Here is a 12,000-nt window from a genome sequence, read left to right as displayed (position 1 = left end):
AAAAAAAAAAGAGCCTCACGAACATCCTCAGATCTCAGCCTCCTGAGTAGCTAGGATTACAGGTGTGAGCCACTGGCGCCCGGCTCCTGATTAGTTTTTACAGGTGTGAGCTACCAGCACATGGCTCAGTAACTACTCTTAATTATAAATTGGCTACCTAAAAGCCAATATTTTTTGCCTCATACAGCTTAAATTTTTCTCATCCAGAGGAATCTGACGAGGAGCAATTTATGTGAAAGTGATCTGTTGACCAAGAGATAAGGGTGTGTGACAGCCAGGGAGAGGAGAGCAAGCCATGCCTAGTCCCTCTCCTATCCACTCCTCACCCCTGACCCCTACATTAGCTAGACTTGTCGGAGAGACTTAAGCAGTTACTGCACCATGACTTAAGATTCTTATTTTAAATTTTCTGCAGAGGAAACAGTATTCATTTGAGAAACCTTATTAGACTGATACACAAAGTGTATGTGCTAGATTTGCTGTACATAGAATTATTGTCATTACTTGTCACTTGACTCAGCTCCTTCAGCCTAGAAGAAGCAAGCATAATACTGATTCTACTTTTCTGTTTCTAAGAGTCTTACTTTTCAGCCACTTATAAATCATCACTATTTTGACTAATTTTTTTAAAGTTGTCCTGTTTATGACAAAGTGGAGGAAGGTATTACACACATACACAGCACTGAAATAGTGTTTATGCCATATATAGGTCCTTCATTCCATGTTCAGCAAATGTTTTTCCCTCTTTCTACACCATTTCCATTCTTACTTAATATGTATGCCCTTTTAATTTTTGGTTGAGCTCTTTTTCTTTTCAAAGAAGATAGATTCTGCTCTACCTTCTTTGTTTGCCTCTGGCAGATGGTATCTCTGTTTTTTCCTGGACGACCAAAAAGGAATTAGTCTAGCTTCTTATGTTAACCTGGAAAATGTCCAGATCCCCAGCTTCCTTAAAGGTCACACTCCTAGCTTAAGAACAGATCCAGAAACAGCAGTAGAGTTGATTATTTTCCAGTTACCTTTGAGTTGTCCTAAAAGAGGACAAGATAAAGGCAAATGTGATTCAAAAGCAGAATTTGAAAATCACTTGCACCTGTAATCCTAGCTACTCTCAAGGCTACTCTCAAAGCAACTTCAGAGCCAGCCTGGGCAGAAAATTTCCAATTAGGGCTGGGAAGGTGGCTCAGTGGTACAAGTGCTTGCCTTGCATGCCTGAGGCCCTGGGTTCGATTCCTCAGCACCACATAAGCAAAAAGAAAAAAAAAGCCGGAAGTGGCACTGTGGCTCAAGTAGTAGAGCACTAGCCTTGAGCTGAAGAGCTGAGGGACAGCGCCTAGGCCCAGAGTTCAGGCCCCACGACCAGACCCAAAAATAAAAATTCCAATTAGCACTAAAAAAAGCTGGAAGTGGAGGTATGGCTCAGTGATAAAGTGCTAGCCTTGAGCAAAAACGCTCAGGGACTGTACTCTGGCTCTGAGTTCAAACCCTAGTACAGACACAAAAAGAACACTTACAAGCTAAATCTCAGTATCAGAAAAATAAATCAGAAGGATAAATTAATATCAGTACTGAATGAAGGGGAAAAAAAGAAAAGAAAAGAATTCAGTCAGGAAGTAGCAAAGTAAAATGTTCTTGTCGGTCGTGGGGCTTGAACTCTGTGACTGGGTGCTGTCCCTGAGCTCTCCACCACAGGGCCACTTCCAGTTTTCTGGTGGTTAATTGGAGATAAGAATCTCATGGATGGCTGGGAAGGTGGCTCAGTGGTAGAGTGCTTGCCTCACATGCATGAGGCCCTGGGTTCAATTCCTTAGCACCACATAAGCAGAAAAAGCTGGAAATGGTGCTGTGATTCAAGTGGTAGGGCTGAAGAGCTGAGGGACAGTGCCCAGGCTGAGTTCAGCCCTCACAACCAACAAAAAAAAAAATAGTCTTATGGACTTTCCTGCCTGGACTGGCTTTGAATCACGATCCTCAAATCTCAGCCTCCTGAGTAGCTAGAATTACAGGCATGAGCCACAGTCACCCACTATTCTCGATAAATTTTTGTTTGGGCAAAACAAAGTTATTTTACTTACCCTGTTTTCAAGCAACAGTAGTCAAAATAACATGCTGGAAAGAAGAATGATGGAAGAAGTAACAGATCATAAATTGATATGTTAAATCAAAATCCTTTGTACAACTACTTAAAGGTAATAAGAGTAATGATAAATAAACATGTAAGCCAGGAGCTGGTGGCTCATGCTGTAATCCTAGCTACTCAGGAGGCTGAGATCTGAGGATCCTGTTTCAAAGCTAGCCTGGGCAGGAAAAGCTGTGAAACTCTCATCTCCAATAAACCACCAGAAAACTGTGGTTCAAGTGGTAGACCCCTAGCCTTGAGCTGAAGAGCTGAGGGACAGCACTCAGGCCCAGAGATCAAGCCCCATGACCGTCACAAAGAAAAAAGAAATATGTGGGCATCATTGGCACATACCTATAATCCTAATTACTTAGGAAGTCTGTGATCTGAGGATTTAGGTTCAAAGCTAATATAGGGAGGAGAGTCCATGAGATACTTATCTACAATTACCAGTAAAAAGCCAGAAGTAGAGGGGCTGGGAATGTGTCATAGTGGTAGTGTTCAAACATGTATGAAGCCCTGGGTTCCATTCCTCAGTACCACATAAATAGAAAAGGCCACAAGTAGTGCTGTGGCTCAAGTGGTAGAGTGCTAGCCTTGAACAAAAGAAGCTCAGAGAAAGTGCCTACTCCTTGTGCTCAAGCCCTCTAGGACTGGCAAAAAAAAGCCAGAAGTGGAGGTGTGGCTCAAGTGGTAGAAGCCAGACTTGAGTGAAAAAGCTAAAGGATAGCACACAGGACCTGAGTTAAAACCCCATTATCAGTACGCCCAGAAAGGGAAGAAAGCTTCACCTCTCCTGTAGTTTTTTGTTTTTGTCGGTTGTGGGGCTTGAACTCAAGGCCTGGACACTGTCCCTGAGCCTCTTTGTGTTAAAGACTAGCACTCTACCACTTGAGCCACAGCGCCACTTCCAGCTTTTTCCGTTTATGTGGTACTGAGGAATCAAATCGAACCCAGGGCGGTTCATGTATGTTAGGCAGACACTCTACCACTAAGCTACTGTGTAGTCCAGACTATACCTGCCTGCCTTCTCTCCTTCCTTTTTTTTTGGGGGGGGGAGGTTGGTGCTAAAACCAGGACTTGAACTCAGGGCCTCACATTCTTACTTAATCCAGGCTGGCTCTCTGCCACCCAAGCTCCATGTTCCTTTTTGGGGTTTTGCTGATTGATTTGAGAGAAGAATCTCATGATCGCTGGGCACAGGTGGATCACACCTGTAATCCTAGCTACTCAGAAGGCTGAGATCTGAGGATCACGGTTCAAAGCCAGCCTTGGCAGGAAAGTCCATAGGACTCTTATCTCCTATAAACCATTAGAAAACCGGAAGTGGCGCTGTGGCTCAAGCGGTAGAGCACTCGCCTTGAGCTGAAGAGTGCAAGAGTGGCCAAGCCCAGAGTTCAAGCCCCGTGACCGACAAAAAAAAAAAATCTCATGATCTGGGCTGCTAGTGGCTCGTGCCTTGTTACTTAGGAGGCTGAGATCTGAGAATCATGGTTCGAAGCCATCTTGGGTAAAAAAGTCTGTGAGATTCTTCAATTAACCACCAGAAAATTGGAACTGGAGCTGTACCTTAAAGAGCATGAGCGTTGAGCAAAGAAACCTAAGAACAGTACCCAGGTTCTGAGTTTAAGCCCCATGACTGACACAAAGTTCTTAGAAATCTGTCTGCCTGGGCTAGTTTCAAATCCGTTTCTTAGATCTCAGCCTCAAAGCCTCCCAGTTACACTACAAAATAATATTGGAAGTACTTTTTTTTTTTTTTAGCACCACTGCAGTTTGAACTCAGATCCTTGAATAAGTCTTTCATCTTAGGAATTGCTGATGGTGATTAACCCTTGCCTGTCTTTTCCAGATTGTGTCTGCAGTACAGTATTGCCATCAAAAACGAATTGTTCACAGAGACCTCAAGGTGAGTGGTCACTTCCTTTGGTGGTAGTTTCACAAATGAGATATAGTTAATGAGTTTTGGGTCTTTTTTTTTTTCTTTTCTTTTGCCTGTCATGGGGCTTGAACTCAGGGCATGGGCACTCTCTTTGAGCTTCTTTTGCTCAAGGCTAGCACGCTACCACTTGAGCCACAGCACCACTTCAGGCTTTTTTTTGGGGGGGATGGGCTTGAACTCTGGGCCTCATCTGAGGGATGCTGTCCCTCAGCTCTTCAGCTCAAGGCTAGTTCTCAATCACTTGAGCTACAGTGCCACTTCCAATTTTCTGGTGATTAATTGGAGATAAGAGTCTCATGGACTTTCCTGCCTGGGCTGGCTTTGTACCTCTGTCCTCAGATCTCAGCCTCCTGAGTAGCTAGGATTATAGGTGTAAACCACCGGTGCCTGGCTCACTTCAGGCTTTTTTCTGTTTACATGGTACTAACTAGCTAGGATTACCAGATCTCAGGACCCATACTTACTTAATCTCTGTACTGATGGCTTCCGAGTGCAAAGCCCTGACTTCTTGATCACTGTACATCCAGATAACCATTTAGGGTCTGCTTTGTAGTAACATCCTGATTGTTTGTAATTAATGAAAGTGACTGTGATTTATATCTCTGGATTGTTGTTGAGGATTCTTCCCACTTACAGCTATTTCAACAATGTTTAATGTGCCTAAAGAAAATACAAGGCTGGGTGCTGATAGCTCACACCTGTGATCCTAGCTACTCAGGAGCTAAAGATTGAAGTTCAAAGCCAGCCTGGTCAGACTTTACCTTCAATTAACTACCAGAGCCTGGTCAGACTTTACCTTCAATTAACTACCAGAACCGGAAGTAGCACTGTGTCTCAAAGTGGTATAGCTAGTCTTGAGCATAAAAGTCCAAGGACCATCCCTCAGGCCCTGCATTCAAACCCTATGACCAACAAACAACAAAGAATACATCTTTAAAAAAAAAAAACAAAACCTTATTCTTTTTTTCTTTTTTGCCAGTTCTGGCTTGAACTAAAGGCCTGGGTGCTGTCCCTGAGCCTCTTTGTGCTCAAAGCTATAGCACTCTACCATTTGAGTCACAGTGCAACTTCAGCTTTTTTGGGTAGTTCATTGGAGATAAAAGTCTCAGGGACTTTCCTGCCCCTGTTAGCTTCAAACCACAATCCTTAGATCTCAGTCTCATGAATAGGTAGGATTACAGGTATGAACTACTGGCACCCAGCTTACAACCTTATTCTTAGTAGAAAAAGTTGTCAAAAGTTTTTCTTGACCTTGGGGTAGTTAATATTTAAATTTGTTATTAGCCTATATTTGATATTTATATTTGACTGTTGGTTCTAAAACTAGGAGTTGTAATTTGTCTCCTATTTTTTCCTCTAGAAAATATTTTCCAATTTAATTAATTAGGAGACATTTACTATATATTGTTGTAAAAAAACCTTTTATACAATGCCTAATCCTGTCATAGTTGTGATTTTATTTAAGCTTTGCTTTTGTCTTGTGTTTTCCCTCTAGGCTGAAAATCTATTGTTAGATGCGGATATGAACATTAAAATAGCAGATTTTGGCTTTAGCAATGAGTTTACTGTTGGCAGTAAACTAGATACGTTTTGTGGTAGTCCTCCATATGCCGCCCCAGAGCTCTTCCAAGGCAAAAAGTACGACGGACCAGAAGTCGATGTGTGGAGTCTCGGCGTCATTCTGTACACTCTAGTCAGTGGGTCACTTCCCTTTGATGGGCAAAACTTAAAGGTATAAGAAGCAGTTGCTGCTGTGTTCTTTTTTTTTTGGCTGGTCCCTGGGCTTGAACTCTGGACTTGGATGCTATTCCTGAGTTTTGCTCAAGGCAAGTGAGCACTCTACCACTTGAGCCACAGTGCTACTTGTAGCTTTTTCTGAGTAGTTTATTACACATAAGAGTCTCACAGACTTTTTGGCCCATGTTGGCTTCAAACCTTAACCCTTAGGTCTCAACCTCCTGAGTAGCTAGGATTACAGGGATGAGCCACTGGCACCTAGCTCTGTACTAATATTTTTAACATTATATCAGTATTAGTTTCAGTGGGTTCTTGTGAACTTTGTTTTTGTTTTGTTTGTTTGACTCACTAGTTTTATTTCTTCTCTACATCCCCAAAGGAACTGAGAGAGAGAGTATTGAGAGGGAAATACAGAATCCCATTCTACATGTCCACAGACTGTGAAAACCTCCTCAAACGCTTCCTGGTGCTGAACCCAGTTAAACGTGGCACTTTGGAGGTAACCGCTCCAGGGCAAAGGGAGAGAATTTACAGAACTTGACTTGGTTTGTGTGATATACTAAATGCTTGTGTGGGGTGTTTCAACCAGGAAGTTAAAAAAAAATGTTACCCTGAGCAGTAATCAATGAAATATTGAAAATAAAGTTTCCTTAATATTGTGATTATTGGCTTGTTTTATTTTATGCTACTAATGAACAGTTGTCCATTTCAGCAAATCATGAAGGATAGGTGGATCAATGCAGGGCATGAGGAAGATGAACTTAAGCCATTCGTCGAACCAGAACTAGACATCTCAGACCAGAAAAGAATAGGTAATTAATTATTCTGTGTTTGCGTAGTGTGTGTATTTGTAAAAGAAAAGCATTTATTTGATTCCTGTGTGTATATTTCAAAAAGGAAAAACACAACGTTTATGGATCAATTCTTTCATAGTACCTGTAGTTTCCTGTTCCATTACTCAGTAACTCAGAAAGACGACTGCGTGTTCATGTTAGAACATGGGGAATCTTTTAGGTCAAATAAGGGAAATTGTTTTGCCCTGTAACAAAATGACTTTTTAGCAAATTAGAACATTATAAAATATATTTTACCCTTCTTTTAGATATTATGATAGGAATGGGATATTCGCAAGAAGAAATTCAAGAATCTCTTAGTAAAATGAAATATGATGAAATCACAGCTACGTATTTGTTGTTGGGGAGAAAATCTTCAGAGGTAAGAGTAATCAGAGAAGACCTAAAATACCTTTGGTGTTCATTATCAGTTTATGTGAACTGTACTCTAGTTTTTAAAAAAATGTATGTGTACTGTATTAAACACATCATTAAGGGGCTGGGAAGGTGGCTTAGTGGTAAAGTGGTTGCCTTGCATGCATGAGGCCCTGGATTCGATTCCTCAGCACCACATAAGCAGAGAAAGCCACAAGTAGCTCTGTGGCTCAAGTGGTAGACCACTAGCCTTGAGCTGAAGAGCTGAGGGACAGCGCCCAGGCCCAGAGTTCAAGGTCCACGACAGACAAAAATCAAAACAAAAATCATTTAAAAAAAAATCTACCTGCGGATAACACATTTCCTTTAGCCACTATGAGCTATTGTTTTAAATATAATAATCATTTATGATAGTGTAATAAAACTGGTTATTCCTAAATTAACCTGTAGTTGTTAATAGTTTGGAAATTACAAAGTGGCAGAGTAAACAGAATGTCTTTGGCTATTTGGAAAAAGTTAGGAAGATCATTGTGTGAGTTTTCCCAGTCATCAGAAAAATAATTGTGTCTAAGTTTAGGGTTGTCTTTTTTTTGTCATGATACCTGCCCTTAAGTACACATTCGTGAGAAGTGTGTATGTCATGAGAAGCTGAGTTCCTGACAAACCACTGGGGTCTGTATGGCTGTTCTTATTCTCCTGTAGCTGGATGCTAGTGACTCCAGTTCTAGCAGCAACCTTTCACTTGCTAAGGTTCGGCCAAGCAGTGACCTCAGCAACAACACTGGACAGTCGCCTCACCACAAAGTGCAAAGAAGTGTTTCTTCAAGCCAGAAGCAGAGACGGTACAGTGACCATGGTAAGCCTGAGACCATTCTAGTGCCTTCTCTGAGCGTGTCCTCTTTTTTTGTTGGTCGTGGGGCCTGTACTCTGGGCCTGGGTGCTGTCCCTCACTCAGCTCTTCAGCTCAAGGCTAGCGCTCTACCACTTGATCCACAGTACTACTCCTGGCTGTTTCTGCTTATGTCGTACTGAGGAATCGAACCCAGGGCCTCATGCATACAAGGCAAGCACTTTACCACTGAGCCACCTTCCCAGCCCCAAGAGTATACTCTTATATAAGCCTTGCATGTTTGGAGATTGACTTAATGTCTATTCCTAGGATTTCTTGGGGCTCCTACCAGCGCTGACATGATCAAGGCTTTGATGTTGGCACATTTGGTAGGCTTTTGCTAGGTAAGGTTTTGTTGAGTGGGAACATCAACCTCTGCCCTTTGAGATCCCAGTGGTTCAGCTCATCGATTCTCCACCTCTTTCTTGGGCTGTCTAGAGCAGCAGTGCTGGTAGAGCTGTCTGTGTTGGGTGCAGTGTTCTCTGTAGTCGGGACAGCTAGCTGTGAGTCATGGGAGGCTAATGAGACTTGAGCGGAAGAAATGAGCCACCTTTTGAAAATTTCAATAACACCTGTCCAGTGGATACCATATTGGACAGACTGCCCTGGAAAATATGCAGTATCCCATTCTTGCCTCAATACACAAGTTGAGTGTTTACTGTCACCTGTACCTTCTCTCTTGGTGTGGTGAAACCACCCTCACTTTTGTGCTTCACCACAAGTTGCTCTATTATGAGGCAGATAGCCCTCACAAGTGTGCTTCTCAAGCCCATGGCTATTCCACTTTCAAGGCTACCCTATATTGAGTCCTAAGTCAGTAACATATGTGTGTCTAGTCACCTGAAATTATAAATGTTCTAATATACATTCCTTGTTTGTCCCTGTTCATTGCATTTCCTTGCCCTGGATGCTTTCTACCTCCACTCTTTCATCTTTGAGATTTGAAACTGAGTGCTGCAACAAACATTTCAAATGTACACAGATTGGTTTTACACTGAATAGTGAAATTTGCTTGGCTTTTACTTCTCTTTTTGCAGCCATGTGCAAGGCCTTCAAGGCCATAAGTGTTAGCTATGCCTGTTCTGACACCAGTATTTGTGTAGATAGTTTTGTTTGGCCTTTTTGGGTTTTTTTTGTTTGTTTGTTGTTTTTTGGTCGGTCCTGGGAGTTGAATTCAGGGCCTAAATTCTGTCCCTAAGCTTTTTCAGTCAAGGTGAGCACTCTACCATTTTGAGCTACAGCGCCACTTCTGGTTTTCTGGTGGTTAATTGAAGATGAGTGATGAGTCTCATAGACTTTCCTGCCTGAGATGGCTTTGAACTGCAATCCTCAGATCTCTTTGCCTCCTGAGTAGTTAAGATTATAGGCATGAAGCCGGGCACCATTAGCTCACACCTGTAATCTAGCTACTCAGGAGGCTGAGATCTGAGAACTGAGGTTTGAAGCCAGCCCAGGCAGAAAAGTTCATGAGACTCTTACCGTCAGTTCATCACACCAAAAAGCTAGAAGTAGAACTGTGACTCAGGTGGTAGAACAGTAGCCTTGATCACAAAAACTCAGGGACAGTGCCCAGGCCATGAGTGCAATCCCCAAGACTGACATCAAAAACTTAAAAAAAATAGAGAGAGATAAAAAGATGTTTGGGTCTGGTAGCAGACATTCACGAATCCTTAATTTTATCAATAAGAAAAAAATAATTTGGATCCATTTTTTTTTTTTTTTTTTGGTCCAGTTGTGGGGCCTGAGCTCTGGGCCTGGGCACTGTCCCTCAGCTCTTCAGCTCAAGGCTAGCGCTCTGCCACTTGAGCCACAGCCCCACTTCCCGCTTTTTTCTTTTTGCTTATGTGGTGCTGAGGAATCGAACCTAGGGCCTCATGCATGCAAGGAAAGCGCTCTACTACTGAGCCACCTTCCCAGCCCTTGGATCCATTTTTTACATTTTACCCAAAGTAAGATTCCAAGTAAAGATCTAAATATAAAAACTTAGGCTTGGGAATGTGGCTTAGTGGTAGAGTGCTTGCCTAGCATTCATGAAGCTCTGGGTTCGATTCCTCAGTACCACCTAAATAAAAAAAAGCTGGAAGTGGTACTGTGGCTCCAGTGGTAGAGTGCTAGCCTTGAGCAAAAAAAGCTGAGGGCTGGGCACCAGTGGCTCACGCCTGTAATCCTAGCTACTCAGGAGGCTGAGATCTGAGGATCGTGGTTTAAAGCCAGCTCATGCAGGAAAAGTCCGTGAGACTCTTATCTCCAATAAACCACTAGAAAACTGGAAGTGGCAGTGTGGCTCAAGTGGTAGGGTGTTTGCCTTGAGCTGAATAGCTGAGGGACATCACCCAGGCCCAGAGTTCAAGCCCCACAACCAACAAAAAAAAAAGTCTTTCAGACTGTCCTGCCTAGGAAGTGGTGCTGTGGCTCAAGTGGTAGAGCACTAGCATTGAGCTAATGAGTTCTGGGACAGCGCCCATGCCCACAGTTCAAGCCCCACCACCAACAAAAAAAAAAAACAGACTGTCCTGCCTAGGCTGTCTTTGAACTGTGTTCCTTAGGTCTCAGACTTACGAGTAGCTAGGATTATAGATGTGAATCAACAGCAGCCAGCTTCCTTTTTTACTTTTAATTTGTTTTCCCATAAGGTAAATATTTAGATTTTTGTCATGAAGTAGCCATTTCACTGTTGACCTTCTTTCAGTAGGCCTAAAGACTCTTTTACTGTAGAATAAATGATGAGCATTTTATGCTGTTCTCTTTTTGAAACAGGGTCATCTGATTTTTTTCTGGTGGTTTTCTAGAGATAGGAATTTCACAGACTTTCCTGCTTAGGCTGGCTTTGAACTGTGATCCTCAGATCTCAGCCTTCTGAGTAGCTAGGATTACAGGCGTGAGCCACATCAGGCCAGTGCTGTTCCTTTTTGTTGTTGGTTGTGGTCGTGAGGCTTGAACTCGGGTCAGGGTACTATCCCTGAGCTCTTTGGCTCAAGGCTAGCATTTTGCCACCTGAGGTACAGCACCGCTTCTGATTTTCTGGTAGTTAATTGGAAGTAAGAGTCTCATGGACTTTCCCTGCTTGGGCTAGCTTTAGACGGTGATCCTCAGATCCAGGCTTCTTGAGTAGGAGTACAAGTGCCACCAGTGTCTGGCCTTCCAGTGCCATTCTTTTTTTTTTTTTTTGGTCAGTCATAGGGCTTGAACACTGTCCCTCAGCTCTTCAGCGCAAGGCAAGTGCTCTACCACTTGAGTCACAGCGCCACTTCTGGTTTTCTGGTGGTTTGTTGGATATAATAACAGTTTCACAGACTTTTCCTGCCTGGGCTTGCTTTGAACTGCGATCCTCAGATCTTAGCTTCCTGAGTAGCTAGGATTACAGGCATGAGCCACCAGCACCCAGCTGGCTTCCAGTGCTGTTCTTTAAGATTACTACTGGAATAGCTGGGAGCCAGTAACTTATGCCTATGATCTAGTTACTCAGGAGGCTGTGACTTGGAGAATATAAGCACTCAGCTTGTCTTCTGTCTTTTAAAAAGTAAACTTTATATTGTAGCTGGACCAGCCATACCTTCAGTTGTGGCATACCCCAAAAGGAGTCAGACCAGCACTGCAGATAGTGACCTCAAAGAAGATGGAATTGCCTCCCGGAAATCTAGTGGCAGTGCTGTGGGAGGAAAGGGAATTGCTCCTGCCAGTCCCATGCTTGGAAATGCAAGTAATCCCAATAAGGCAGATATTCCTGAACGCAAAAAGAGCCCTGCTGTCCCTAGTGTAAGTATCATTGGACTGTGGAGTAGTGTTGGCCCTCTGTTATTTAAAGCCTTGACTCCGATGGAATCTTAGAGAATTTTCTATTTAAGGTCCACGTCTTAGTCCCCTGAGTAGTTATCATTACATGTGTGAGCCCGTCAGCACTCAACTCTTCCCCCTTCCAAAAAAAGGGGGGGGAGTCTGGTCATGGGGCCTGAACTCTGGGCCTGGGCACTGTCCCTCAACCTTTTAGCTTAAGGCTAGCGCTCTACCACTTGAGCCACAGCACCACTTCTGGCTTTTTTTCTTTTTGCTTATGTGGTGCTGAGGAATCAAACGCAGGGCCTCATGCATGCAAGGCAAGCGCTCT

At 43.1% G+C, this 12,000-nt stretch overlaps 1 protein-coding gene across 1 annotated transcript in view; it reads left to right on the top strand.

The window, feature by feature from the left end:
- Mark3 (MAP/microtubule affinity-regulating kinase 3) overlaps positions 1 to 12,000 on the top strand; it is a 74,984-nt gene that overhangs the window by 41,159 nt on the left and 21,825 nt on the right. The window contains exons 8-14 of the mRNA XM_013012886.1: positions 3,972 to 4,028; positions 5,557 to 5,793; positions 6,178 to 6,297; positions 6,511 to 6,610; positions 6,901 to 7,013; positions 7,709 to 7,862; positions 11,434 to 11,655. Of these exons, the coding sequence (XP_012868340.1) occupies positions 3,972 to 4,028; positions 5,557 to 5,793; positions 6,178 to 6,297; positions 6,511 to 6,610; positions 6,901 to 7,013; positions 7,709 to 7,862; positions 11,434 to 11,655 (1,003 nt within the window). The remainder of the gene's footprint in view (positions 1 to 3,971; positions 4,029 to 5,556; positions 5,794 to 6,177; positions 6,298 to 6,510; positions 6,611 to 6,900; positions 7,014 to 7,708; positions 7,863 to 11,433; positions 11,656 to 12,000) is intronic.

Source organism: Dipodomys ordii, unplaced genomic scaffold (genome assembly GCF_000151885.1).
Source record: "Dipodomys ordii isolate 6190 unplaced genomic scaffold, Dord_2.0 Scaffold2, whole genome shotgun sequence".
NCBI lineage: Eukaryota > Metazoa > Chordata > Mammalia > Rodentia > Heteromyidae > Dipodomys > Dipodomys ordii.
This window is presented reverse-complemented; position numbering and strand designations above follow the sequence as displayed.